The sequence below is a fragment of the Argopecten irradians genome, unplaced genomic scaffold, assembly GCF_041381155.1.
Source record: "Argopecten irradians isolate NY unplaced genomic scaffold, Ai_NY scaffold_0750, whole genome shotgun sequence".
NCBI classification, from domain to species: domain Eukaryota; kingdom Metazoa; phylum Mollusca; class Bivalvia; order Pectinida; family Pectinidae; genus Argopecten; species Argopecten irradians.
Window position 1 is genome coordinate 17,566 of NW_027188217.1, and position 14,955 is coordinate 32,520.

The 14,955-nt window shown below is 33.3% G+C and overlaps 1 protein-coding gene and 1 pseudogene across 1 annotated transcript in view; one reads left to right on the forward strand and one right to left on the reverse strand.

Annotated features, from left to right (window-relative positions):
• The window catches only part of LOC138313569 (apolipoprotein(a)-like), a 29,605-nt gene extending 16,794 nt beyond the window's left edge, over nucleotides 1-12,811 (reverse strand). The window contains exons 1-6 of the mRNA XM_069253961.1: nucleotides 12,778-12,811; nucleotides 3,732-3,806; nucleotides 3,470-3,550; nucleotides 3,177-3,326; nucleotides 2,624-2,803; nucleotides 1,684-2,088 (exon numbers count right to left, since the gene is read on the reverse strand). Of these exons, the coding sequence (XP_069110062.1) occupies nucleotides 1,684-2,088; nucleotides 2,624-2,803; nucleotides 3,177-3,326; nucleotides 3,470-3,550; nucleotides 3,732-3,806; nucleotides 12,778-12,811 (925 nt within the window). The remainder of the gene's footprint in view (nucleotides 1-1,683; nucleotides 2,089-2,623; nucleotides 2,804-3,176; nucleotides 3,327-3,469; nucleotides 3,551-3,731; nucleotides 3,807-12,777) is intronic.
• A 684-nt stretch (nucleotides 12,812-13,495) lies between these two features.
• Nucleotides 13,496-14,888, forward strand: LOC138313570 (uncharacterized; annotated as a pseudogene).
• Nucleotides 14,889-14,955: the final 67 nt, after the last annotated feature.

The window sequence follows — 14,955 nt, forward strand, 5'->3', positions numbered from 1 at the left end:
TAACATTTTGATATGCATGTATTTACATGGCCACTGCACAGAACCTAGATGTTACTTAAGCCCAATGTATGATATTTTCCAATATTAACATTGTCAGTTAGGCCTTGTCGTACTAAATACTATAATCAGAGTTCAAGAGGTCAAAGAAAACACTAGGTTATAGTCAGTGTGAAAATTCACTAAAAATGTTAAAATATTCTTAAAATTGATCAATATGAAAATATACTCTTATTAAAATATTTGAAATGGATTGAAGTGTTGTATTTATCTTTGTATATCCGTTTTACCGATAGGACTATTTCATCTACTGCTATTGTTCAGTCGGTTTTCATACCGGAAGGCAGTGGCACTATTTCCCGCCAAACCATAGGCTGTTCCATCGACTGATATTTTTTTTTCTATACAGACTTTTAAGTTTTATTTTCATGCTTTATTTTTTTATCTATTTTATTTTTAAAACGATAATGACTATTTTAAATAGACGCAATGCTGATAGAATCCTAGTGTCTAAACTCCACTACGCTCCGTTTATACCACGAGTCACCAGACAAGGGAATCGGCGTTTTATATTTAAACATATCGACCAATCATAATGCGCAACACAAGTGCTACGTTGGAACTGTTTTGTGTTACTATTATAAAAAAGGAATGCCCGACCGGACATGACACTGCCAAGACGCAACGGTGATAGTTTGTGTATGGATGTTATTTGTTTTCGAAATCTGGTCAGGCCAACTATGCAATAAAATTCATTTTACTGTCACATATTGTGCCAGACAAACGCAAATAGCATGTGATAACTGCATAAACAACGATGGAATAACGAAAGCCACAGGATTAAACAAGAAGAAATGAGTTACTCTCATGACTAGTTCACTTCGAAAGTATTTCTAGTCCCGCGGTTCCCCTTGCACACGATTTATATACCCTCATAGCCACAACCATACACTTATACTCCTGCATGGACGCACTACCATACCCGTACGTAAACCGGACAATCAGGTTACAAATTATGACTGACAGGACACCGGGACACACACGGACGAACTACAAATAGACACACAGGTAAATAGGACACGCTCCCTGTCCCTTGTCTTATACCTGTCAACTTTCAGGAATTGCAATGCGGGAGAAATCGCGTGGGAGAAATTTTCAACAGTCTAACTGAGGCGCTACGCGTCGCTTATCATTATTAATTGTGATGTTTTATCATAAATCCTGTTTATCTTTGGAAAAGAGCATAGGATGAAAACATATATTACAAATGTCTTGGTACAAATTTTTTTTAACACACTCTTCATTATCAATGGAGGTCGCAGTGTTGGTTTTTATTCTTCTTCCATAATACTAAGAAAGCTTCATTCTGATTGGTCGAAATTTCCGCAAAGACGCAACTAGTATCTTGCGACCTACGGTATCAGACCGTAGGCTAATTAACCATGGTAACTGACGATGGTGTGTAACATACATACTAGAACACCCAATGTATGTTACACTCTAATGCATGTCAAAAATATGACAACCAATGCTTAATTGTGGTCAGGGAGTCAAAAGGGCTCAGAAAAATATATAGAATATTAAAAAGTATTTGTTTTTTTTAGCAATGGAGGGGGAGGGGTAAGAGCAGGTGAGGAGAAGATATACTAATATAAATCCTCCACTTCGTTTCGGGAACGTAATTACCCGAACATGAGACGTTCACTGGTGTCCACGTGAGGTCACCATCGCAACGCGCCACTGGACAACTGGTAAGGGGATCATCTGTTGTAAAGGTCGCACACTGGTACCATGCTAGTCCGTAGGAACCTCGAAATGGCCATTCGGTGTTGATGCCTGTCATGGAGGGCGGACTTCCACAATCCAGGTCCTCCACCGGACAATAGTCCCACACTAGTTCAGGGTCCGTGGTGTAACACCAGGGACGATGTTCGCTTTCATACTGACACCTGTTTCCAAGGTCGCTCCTCCCACGGAAGTAATCAGGAACGTGTGGGTAGTCCGAGTCCCATCTCTGACAGGTGACGCCATTGACGGTACAGGTTACACCGCCTTCATATTCAGCCTGACTAGTATTGAACAAGTCTTTAACTGTAACATACGTTTGTTGGGTTTGTAATAAATTCTACAAATACGGGTTTAGAGCGTCTGTGGATTAATTATTCACAAATCATTTAATACGTAGCATAGCAAGTAAGTTTATTAATCAATTTTGAAATATCGCCTTTGCTTGGTCACCAATCTTCGTTATTGTAGTTCTATGAATCTAATAAATTAAAACTCACTTCATATCAAACAAAATTACAATGATAAAGAGAAATATTTATCTAAGTGAATATATTTGTCACTTCTAACAAACAGTACACAGATCGGTACGTGCAGATGATACAGCTGGTGATAAGGACATGGCGACCAAGTCGATAGATTTGAACATCAGTGTTTAACGTCAGCATGATAATATATTTTTTGTGTACACATAATTTCTTATAAACATTGAATTATAATCAATGTGAAAATGTGAAAACCTATTGGATATGGGTCTATATTATCTTTATAACTAAGATACCCATCGATTTAAGCCATATTCAGATGAACTGCCAAAATACAGTATAAAGTATTGAATTACCTGAACAAGACACCGGTGTAGAAATATTTAAGTGTTGATTATTACAGTTGACGATTGGACAGCTGTCGAACGGTTGTTGGTTTGTGATAGTATCACAAAGATATCTTCCTCTCGCTTTGCTGCCGTAGTAAGGATAATCTAAGGTGTAGCCTGATGGTACGGGTACAGACTGACAGTTACCTACAACAAAACACAATATGTAGTAAGGATAATCTAAGGTGTAGCCTGACGGTACGGGTACAGACTGACAGTTACCTACAACAAAATACAATATGTAGTAAGGATAATCTAAGGTGTAGCCTGACGGTACGGGTACAGACTGACAGTTACCTACAACATAATACAATATGTAGTAAGGATAATCTAAGGTGTAGCCTGACGGTACGGGTACAGACTGACAGTTACCTACAACATGATAAATATATAGTAAGGAAAATCTAATTTATATCCTGGCGGTACGGCTACAGACTGACAGTTACCTACAACATGATAAATTTATAGTAAGGAAAATCTAAGGTTTATCTTGACGGTACGGGTACAGAATGACAGTTACCTACAACATGATACAATATGTAGTAAGGGAAATCTAAGGTGTAGCCTGATGGTACGGGTACAGACTGACAGTTACCTACACCATGATACAACATGTAGTAAGGATAATCTAAGGTGTAGCCATACGGTACGGCTACAGACTGACAGTTACCTACAACATGATAAATTTATAGTAAGGAAAATCTAAGGTTTATCTTGACGGTACGGGTACAGAATGACAGTTACCTACAACATGATACAATATGTAGTAAGGGAAATCTAAGGTGTAGCCTGATGGTACGGGTACAGACTTACAGTTACCTACACCATGATACAACATGTAGTAAGGATAATCTAAGGTGTAGCCATACGGTACGGGTACAGACTGGCAGTTACCTACAACATAATACAATATGTAGTAAGGATAATCTATGGTGTAGCCTGACGGTACGGGTACAGACTGACAGTTACCTACAACATGATACAATATGCAGTAAGGAAAATCCTAGGTGTATAAATATATAGTAAGGATAATCTATGGTGTAGCCTGACGGTACGGCTACAGACTGACAGTTACCTACAACATAATACAATATGTCGTATGGATAATCTAAGGTGTAGCCTGACGGTACGGGTACAGACTGACAGTTACCTACAACATAATACAATATGTAGTAAGGATAAACTAAGGTGTAGCCTGATGATTTTAGCAGAAGCGTTCAAAATATCTAGTATACATGAATGTTAGTTTTGGTAACAATTTAAAGTTTCAGTTTCAAATGAGAAATCTGTATCTTTCCTCCTAATTTACAATTATCATAAAATGTATCAACGACATCCATTTAAAATTCTTAATCAATATATATGTGCTTTCCTGCAATATTCTTAAATAGATTAATAGAAATTATGTTCTTAAACGTTCTGTACTTGATTTATAACAAATATGCAAAAAAAAAAAAAAAAAAAAAGGAAATAAAATAAATAAAAAATTGAAAGAGGATTAAGTTATTTTCTGCTACCATACAAAACTACTACGAAACACAAAGTATAAATATTTCATTCATGATTTAATAAGAAAAAAAAACCTAAATGATAAATGTAGAATATATTGATTCTATAGTAGCATCATTATTACGCTAATAGTAGAGGATTAAGTTTTTTAAGAAAAAGGGAGAGTCCATTTAGGACACTCTTATTACAAACTGATATCAAACCTTTCATGTTATTATCATTTGGGTTAATTCGGAAGTAGTTTGGAATATACTTTCTTTGCAAATTTTGGACAACAGCATTATTACAAACAAACAAATAAGGAAACTCATTTCGAACATGCTCCAAGCACATATTACAAAGTCTATCTTCTTTAGGAATATTTCACCATCTGCCTGTTTAAGTTACAGGTACGTATTTTGGTTATTTGCAATCTGTTATTTTCGGACAATATTGTCAAATACTTCTCAAATATAAATTCAGTTTTAAAAATTAAATAGAATTGTCCTCTCGATGAGTTGTAGGCATCAGAAAACCAGTTTTGGATGAACTGGTCTTGGAGCCTTTGTTTTAAATAGTGTTTGAAAAACATTTTAGGCATGATAATTTTTTTATCAAATATATATGAAAAACCAGTTTCATCAAATATACTCTTAATTTTGCTAAGGAATGAGTTCCATTTTCTTGTAGACAAAGAGCTAATTTCATTAAAATACTACTTAATTTTTCATCATTACTTAACAATTTATTCCAAAAACGAGCCATTTGAAGTTTGATATTTAATTCAAATGGAAACCGACCAAGTTCTCCATATACCATGAAATTAGGAGTGCTAGATCTCACTCTCAATATCCTTTTACAAAATTTCAAATGCACTTGTTCAAGTTTCTTTAAGTTTTCAAACCCTCAGACTTCCGAGCCGTACAAGAGAATTGGCTCAACTACCGCATCAAAAATCTTTAATTGTAAATCAATTGGAATAGCCTGGTTACGAATTTTTTTATATACTGCAAAAAGGGATTTTTGCGCTTGATCCGTATGTCGAACTTTTGCTTTTAAAAAGTTTCCATTGTAATTAAATATTACACCAAGATATATAAAATTATCCACAATTTCAAGTGTTGCATCTCGCAAATAAAAATCAAGATTTTGTGTTGACTTCGGCTTACAGAAAATCATAACTTTAGTTTTGTCGACATTTACCTTCAGTTTCCAAATATCACAATAATGTTGGAAAATATCTAACGCTTTTTGAAGTCCTTCGGGAGTTTCTGCAAACAGAAGTGTATCGTCGGCATAGAACAAGGCGAGGATTTCAACAAAAAGCTGTAACTCAGATGATATCTCTTCAGTTATCTTTGCGGGAGGAATGCTTTTCATAGACTTAAAAAAAGTTTCTAATTCATTTATGAATAGTGAAAATAGTATAGGGAAAAGATTTTTGCCTTGCCTTACACCATTTAAACACGGGAAAAAATCTGATACTTTTCCATTATGTACATATTTTTAATAACAGTAAAGCATTTGCCTTTAATATGTGATTTTTGGAGTTTCATCCATATTCCAACTCGCCAAACCGTATCGAAAGCTTTTCTAAAATATATTAATGTAGAGTTTTTTCCCACTATTCAGGTAAAAAGATATCAACATATGTAAAATAAAAATATTATCGACTGTTGAATGATCTTTACGGAATCCTGCTTGATTAATAGAAAGAATTTGCTTTTGCTTTACATAAAGATTCAGGCGATTATATATTATAGATGTAAACAGCTTTCCTAAACAGCTTGTTTAAAGAGTGATTGCCCTGTAGTTATCGGGATCCTATGGGTCTCCTTTATTTTTATATATATAGGATTGATTACTCCAATTGTCCAAACTTCTGGTATGATACCAGAGTTAAGAACAATATTAAAAAGTTTACAATAAATAGTCATCATATTTCAATAAAACATCATCATCGTCATCTTTCAATTCGTCATTATCATCATCATCATCATCACCATCATCATCATCATCGGCCAATACCTCATCATCGTCGCCATCGTTCGAAACATCGTCGCCATCGTTATCATCATCATCATCATCACATCATCATCATATGATGTAAAATGAATCAACGCATTTTAAATCTTTTAATTGGTCTGTTACAATGGAATACCAAGCTGCGAAGTTAACAGAAAATCTGTTCTGTTTATCTAAAGAAAAAGGTACTTGCAAGCATAAAGAAAAAAACTAACCAGTAAAATATAACAAAAAACCCTTAAATGTGAAATAATTAGATAATATTTGAATAGATAATTACCTGTCAGTTTGAAATAATCCTCATCACCTTTACAAGCAGACTGTACATGGTTGTCTTCTATAAACACAGTGCATTGTCCGGTTTGATAAGTGTAATTGAGTGTGTCTCGTCCTTCATTAGCAGTGTAAGATACACATTCTATAAGTGACCTGACATTTACCTCTGATATCACAATCACGGGAAATAAACAAGCCTTTCTTTCATAAAACACATCGTTTCTTTCACCAAGACTTAAATAGATAAATATATGAAAATATGATAAAATCATATGTATTTCCATTTTACGTTAAGCGTTTTATGTTTTGGGTGAAATAGTCCTTTAAATTTTTTTTCCCACTCCACATAGATCTTGTCACTCGAGTCTAAAGGAATGTGATATAAATGTTAATTAGTGATAGTGCTAAATATGTATATTTATAAAGTCATCTCCGCGGGCTAATTGGCTTTTAATGACAATTTCTGTTCAATTACAATATTCTTTATCAATTTTAGTATTAAACAGTGGTCCCAATACACAACATATCGATTTTCTTTGTGTCCACGCGCAAATATGAACATTCAGTATTTATTAAAGACTAAATATGAAAAGAATCAATTGGTGGCCAGAAACATATAAATTACATACCACTGATATCCGGCACAGAAAAAAATTACTTGATATACAATGAAATAAATAAGTGTACTTCACACTGATATTGTTGGTTTATCAGATTATTACAACCGTACATGAGACCTAACTGTGGGGAGCTAAAGGTCACAGTGTTTAGGTGGTATGTACTGTAAGACCCTTATATATACAATGTATATCGATAACTAATGCTTTTATTATGCTTTATTTTAACTTACAATGACACTTAGAAACCTATTTTACTGCAAGTAGCCGGTACAACTTCACAAATACATGCGCAAATAATGAAGAAAAAAGTCGACCAACCAAATGAAAATTTCCAATTTACGACCTGGAGGTGGTGGCCATATTTTTGAAGTCATGCTACTCATTATATATCAAAGTGCTTCCATTGTCTTTGTAATTCTGGTATCGATTAAGTCAATCACAGTTGACCTGGCTAGCCTCCAGCAGGAAGCCAAACCGATACATTAAAATGATATATTTTTTTTTTCATTAAGATAGTTGTTTTTTTAATAATATAGAGCACAGACAAGTGACATGATCTGTGTTGTGCTGGTCGAGCAGTAGATAACTTACAGTGATAATTATCGTAATTGCAGTCAGTTTTATAAACAACTTGTAGACTAATTACTTTTACAATGCAATGCTTATCTTTCCTTTGTCATCTGTTATATATATTTTATTGGTTTCTTGGACACGGAACTCTCGCTTAATATTCAATTAGCTTTAACATTGTACATATTGTAATGATCAATTTTAGTTCAGTTTTTAATCCCAAATGTCCAAATCTTGTGTTTTCTGTAATTGCGATGATTTGATTTATTAATGATAAAACAACTTGTTTATAATCAATAGAAAAGAACAAACGAATTAAACAAGACTAACGCATATACACACAACCATTTGTATTATATGGGTTTGAAGAACTGGCATATACACATATTATAGTAATATTGGTAAAAAAAAAAGCAAAAATTACACACGTAGAAAAACAGACAGTCTTAAATATGTATAATCAAAACGTTTTGAATTTATCATCTATCATATTTCAAATTTTAATTAATTTTTAGATAATCTATGACTAGACAATAAATTAGAGACCTCAATATAATATCACAATGTCTGGCATTTAAATAATAGTATTAGACAGAACGTTTACACTTGTGATTTTTGTGTTAAGAGAAATAAGGCGATATCACCTGTAGTGTTATGATGCTTTGAATTGATTTTTTGAAAAGCTGATAAATAGATATTGATATCAATTATACGTTTCAACTTTTAAAACATTTCAATAAATATAATAAAATGTTCAGAAAGGAACAACATACACATTAGAAGCCAAAGCTAAACGGGTAAAATATATATTAAAATTGTTTATGTGGGGTGTTCTCTGAACGCCAACATATTTATCAACAATATCATAAAGCTCCTGAGGTAGAAAAGGTGCACACTAACTTTTGCAAAAATGTTCTTGGAGTAAATGAAACAACTTGTAATGATTTTGTCTATTTAGAACTAGGAAGGTTGCCTTTGTATATAACCAGAAAAATTAAAATTTTGAAGTATTGGATAAAACTAAAAGGTACTTCCAACTGTATTTTAAAAGAAATGTTTAGATACTAGAATTGAAACTAATGATGAATGGTCAATTAACATTAAAAATGAACTAGCAAAAATTGGATTAGCATACCTCTGGAATGATAGATACGTTGACTGTTATACATTTAATATTATTGAAAATAGAATTAATGAGGTATATAGACAAGAGGTTATCAACAATATAAGTAATACATCACGAGGTATACTGTATAAACATTTATATGATATTTTTTGTTTACAATTTTTATTTAAGAAAGCCTATTGACACTGTATATAAAAAATGTTTAACCCAAAATAAGAATTTCGGCACACAATCTGAATATTGAAAAGGGTAGAAAACAAAATATCCCACGAGAGAATAGATTGTGTACATGTTGTGATTTAAATGAACTTGAAGATGAATATCACTTTCTATTACAATGTCCATTTTATGATGATTTACGCCAAAAGTATATTAAGAAATATTATTACAGAAGACCAAGTGTTTTTAAATTAGTTAAATTATTAAGCGTTAACAACGTTAAAGAATTACAAAATACTGGTAAATTTATTCATTTTGCTATTAAGAAAAGGTCAGAAAAGTTAAAAAGTTGAGACATTTGGCTGGAAATTTATTATCTATTATATGAATCACTCTCCATCTCATTTGTTATATCAATTGTATATTTTACATGATGTAATTTGTACTTATGGACCGTAAGGTCCACGGAATAAAATGAATTGAAAATAGGTAGGTGTTGTTTTAGGAAACAATAGGAAGGCAATTATATACTGTTTCATATAAGCTGTCTTTATTTTCACCTGTATAGTCACCTGAGATTTACCTGTATTTCAATCAGTATCATAGGTAACATTGGTGGATTTTGGAGGAGAAAAAAAAATCCTTCAATATACATTCCGTACAACATACAATGTAAATTATTAATTAAAGATAATCGGTGCTTTAATATACATAAAATCATAAACATTGCAAATGCTAAGAACTATTAAGGAGCTACATGCGGATTATTAAGAACAATGCATTTTGAGTTCCAGGTGAAATATTGTTTTTACAAATCATGTCTCAATTTTATCAGAAAAACAGATTTCTTGATCAATGTATTGACATAGGAGTTCTCTAGGGCTACATTCTTAGCCAACTTTCATTTCTTGTGACCATGCATAGTTGATTTCTTTTTTCACCTTTAAGTATTTGGTTAGAAAATGAGTGGAGAAAAACAATATCATAAAAGTTTAAATTAATTTTTGTTGGAAATTTTGACCTGTTTATTATAGTTTAAGTTGGTAATCTATTGAAGCCGACACAAACACACATATATGATGTTTTATAAACATTGGTAATAATATATCATTGGTTTTTAATGCTCTTTATGTATTTTAGATACAAAATATTTTTAGAAGTCACTTAATAATGTAAAAATACTAAATGAAATGAGATTGAAGACTGTTACTTAAGGTCTTAACCATATTCATTTTAATACACATTATAGATGATAAGTGATGTATCTTAAATGCAACTTTCAAAATATATTGTATGTTCTGTTAACTTAAAAAGGTCAGTCAAGTGCAAGTAATACATTTTTAAAGTTTTGAAATCATATTTGACATAAATTCACTTACTCTTTTGTAGGTAATTAACGTAGATGTTACATGTACTATATATGTATATAAGGTCACTTAACAGACATATATGGAAGACCTTGTTGAAAAATATTATGTTTCAACTGGCAAAAGGCTTATATTATTTCAAACTTTTAATCGAATTGGTGTTAAACTAAGTTGAAATAGGATAATTCCTTTTTGGATTTTTTTCTTTGATATTACTGAATGGGAAAGTTACTTCCATGTGAAATAAGTTTCAATGAATTTTGCTTGATTTTAGTATCAATCTATTGAAAATCTAATGAGATTTATACCAGAGATTTTAGATTTACCAAGGAAAACTTTAAAATTCTTGAAATTAATCATTGCGAATTTAATTTAATTTAATTTCATTCATAGATTCTATTGTTATATTTTCATAGATATTAACAGAAACATATATAATGTATATATATATATATAATGTATATATATGTATCTGATATTAAATCTGAACACTTATTGAAAAAAAATAATAATATACATTTAGATAAGTATCAACACAGGTAACTTTTACAGGTAAATTTACCTGTTGGCATTGGGACTGCTTTTAGGAAAAAGACTATAACCACTGTCACAACAAACTACCGGTTCATTCCACCCTAGCCAACCTTCTAAGTGAACATAATTCCAGTCTGGCCAACTTTCCTGTTTTCACACCTTGGTCAAACTTGGTCATACCCGAGTGACCACCAGGTAATTAATTAAATTTCTTGTGAAAAGTAGTCACTTACCTATATATATTGTATGATTTGAATCTGCCATTCACAGTACTGCATTTTTTTTTTTTTTTTTTACAACTTATTGAAATAATGAAAAAAGCATAATATATATATACAAGTTCAGCAATGACGCGTCGCAAGATACTGGTGAAACTTAATATTATAATACATGTACATTTCAGCGTAGCTAAACTACGCGGTTCTACATCTTAATCGATGTAAAATAGAACATCTTTCCTCTTTTTCTATTTGACAATTTTTTAAGACATGTTTTATTTTTTTCAAGGCGAACTAAATTCATCACCCCATGAAATCGACAAAAGCAAGATTCACTCCTTATATTTCAATTCAATCGTATTGAATTGACAGGTTGGAATATTTTGTCAACATGATAAATGTTTCTTTTCTAATCTCACTCAGACACACTTAATGTGTGACAAGGTGTCCCTTGTATAAATTCTGTCGTTAACAGTTTTTGTTTAATTTCGTTCTTTAAACAGTTAATATGTGGTACACAACTTTTCTGATATAATAATATTTTGGATCAATATAATCCATGCTACATACATGTGCGGTTTGGTAATTTATTTTATTACAAACCAACATAAACCAAAATTGTATAATTCTTAACAAAATTTCGACATCTAATGAATCTTTCAGTTTCTCCATATACCATAAAAAGTGTATCAAATTGTCTCTACTAGGATATGGTTTTTCCCTGAGTTTTACCTGTGCTGTCAGTGTAGTAATAGTAGAAACTTGTGTTGTTTTAGTAAAACACACCTATTCCACCCTGGCCAACCGTTTACCCTACCTGTTTCTCACCTAAAATCTCAAAAGTTGGCTAGACTGGAAGACACCAAACTACCCTACAGGTAAATCCAAAATGTTGGCGTTCAGAGATACACCCGTTTATGTGGTATGTCCTGGTTAGCGTCAAACTACTGTAATGTTTGTTACGTTAATTTTGGATGGCAAAATTACATAAGAAACTGTTTCTTAGGATTATTTTAAAACAATTTCCCCTGATTGTCGAAAGACTGCCTTCAGCCTGCAGTCACTCTATGGATAGAAAGCAGGTTTACTCTAGCTAGCAGCTCAGCCACTCCTTTGTTTGGACTCAAGGAAACCCAACATAATCGGCATTATTTACTCTTCAAAATATCAATGCATTTTTACCACATTCCACAATCCATGACCACCACCCCTCCCAACCCCTAATGAACATCAATCCTCCCGTTGATTTGAGGTGTTTTACTGTATGTTCCTTAATTCAGAAGCCCCCTCCGATTCATCGGTTAAGTTCGCAATCAAAGGTCACGGTGGGGAATCACGTGGTCTGTAGTTGGTGTGTTACACGAATCAAAATGGCGGCCGCTAGCAGTTTTGCCAGAAAAGGAGATAAGTCACTGAAAATACAAAACCCTTTGTATCGACATTTTATAGTGACGAACATATGCTATACATGCCGACTATAACATTTAGACAATATGACATTTACAGCGAATGGTCCGTCTAAACACAGAAAACGTACGAAAAGTGTATGTTTGTGTATATACTACCAATTCTACTATGAGCAAAAATCGTGAACCGATTCAAAATGTTGGTCAGAATGTTACTGAAAAGTATAGAGCGTTGCAACATAACTAAGGTATCGGTTGGTCTAGAATTATGTATATCATCATATGCTCGTCACTATAAAATGCCGATACAAAGGGTATTTTAAGTGACTTACCTCCTTTTCTGGCAAAACTGCTGGCGGCCGCCATTTTTGATTCGTGTAACACACCAACTACAAACCACGTGATTCCCCACCGTGAAGGTGTTGATGATGAATGGCGATTGATTTAATAAACAATAGAATGGGATACCGTATTATTCCCTAATTCCCTATTTTTTGATCAACTGACTCAATGGTTTAATTCATTCTAAACATTAGTGGTTATCTCTGATTTTTTCAGTCTATTTAGAGACGGATGATCGTGTAGTCTAGTATTGCTTTTTTACTCTTTTAAAATGATACCTATAATATACATAGGCTGTGACCTCCCGCTTTAGATTTTAGAGTTTACCCCATGGTCAGAAATCGTTTACTAGTATAAAATGTTGGCTGTACGTATCAGAAACGGTGTGTTGACATTGATTTATAAAATGACTGTCACTTTTTCTTATACCTTAATCCGTAAACCAGCATGATATGTGGAGACATTAAATCATCACCTTTATTCTAAATGTAAGAGCTCGTCCTTGGCTTAGTCTTTGCCAACAAACTCTTTCGGTGTTTTAGGATAGGAGGGTCCAAAATAAACATGATACATAAGCAGAATACCCAAGCATTTTGATAATATTGACCCGTTTGTATGTCACAAGGTACACGACGATGTAATATTGTAGGTCGTGTATTTGGTCCGCGATTTTAATATATTGACCTATCAAACCTCGGAAAAGCTAATACACAGTACGGGCGGTACTCTGATCCCTGTTGACAATTTAGGGAGAGTTTAGACTGGAGCTCTAAAACATATTCCAGAACAAACAATTAGGGAGTTCACATGGAATATGTCGTCTCTTCGGGGCTTCGCCTTATTGTTGACACTTTGTGTGCTTACAGCTGTTGTTTATGGGGTAAGTTGAAGATATTTGTAAATATGATGGATTCGCGATATTGTGGTAATTTGTCTTCATGGATTTATATATACAAAAATTAAAATACAAAGTTTATTATCCATAAACAATTAAAACAGTCTTTATCTAAAAAGAACACAATTATTTAAGATGCTTATAACTGAATTTTTTATTACTTTACGAATAAAACATGGATAATCATATTTAAGTATAGAATCTTAAAATTATCTTATAAAACGTTAATTGTTAAAACATTCAATTGTGAGATTTCGAAATTTAATACATTTATAAATCTTATTCTTCATTTGTAAGATGTTATCGAGAGAAGATTTTACAGGGCTTATTTTTAATGTTACCAGGTAGTAGTTTTTCTTCAAATAACTAAGAATAATTAAACGGCTAAACATTTTACAAAAAATTGAATAAAGATTTATTAAAAAAAAATGATATTGTCACATTTTTATTTTTTAAAGCACATATATTTCTTACTGTTAAACATATATCATTTCAGAGTAGAACCCATATATTTCTTATTGTATAACACATATGTATTTCCCTACAGAACACGTGTGTGTCAGAGCCAAAATGCTCGTGTGACTACACAGACGAGAAGGATGCCACTACGACAAAGACGGAGATGCCTTGCTGGAGCGGTCGGGGCATTAAGTCCTCTGTTGCTGCAGGAACCGGCTTTGGCATTTACAAATTCATACAGAGCCGCATGGGATCACCTAAATTTGGATTTGAACGTGCTCCGTCTGACGTCACGGAATGACTCATACCAGGACGCGAAACAAAAGAAAGCCTCGCGCGGAAGACGCGCAACAGCACGACGCTCTCTCCGAACTGAAACGACCGACCCAAACCTCAGTCGGAGGGGTTCCAACGCATAGATAGTAACTACACTGCCTCTCTGTAACAGATTACGAGGACTCGCGGCGGGACATCGACGCCTCACAGTGTGTGTGTGGAGAGTCCCCTCCCTTCGATTTTCGCCTCGGGATTTCGATGAACGCCAGATCAAAACATGGCTTCACCAGTATCCTCTCTTCGGATGTATCGGCTAGGATAACACCGAGCTACCAACTCCAGTATCCTCCACAGTGAAGAGGGACAGAACATTAACTCCTGGTTGGGATAACAAAGATGGCGGAGTTTTAATGAGGATTCTATTATGTGTGTCGTAATAATTGTCAGGAGAACCACTGATTAAAACAGTATTGTGAGGTAGTTTAGATAACGTATTATAATGCCATGAATCATCAATTTGGATGGAATGCTCATAAAA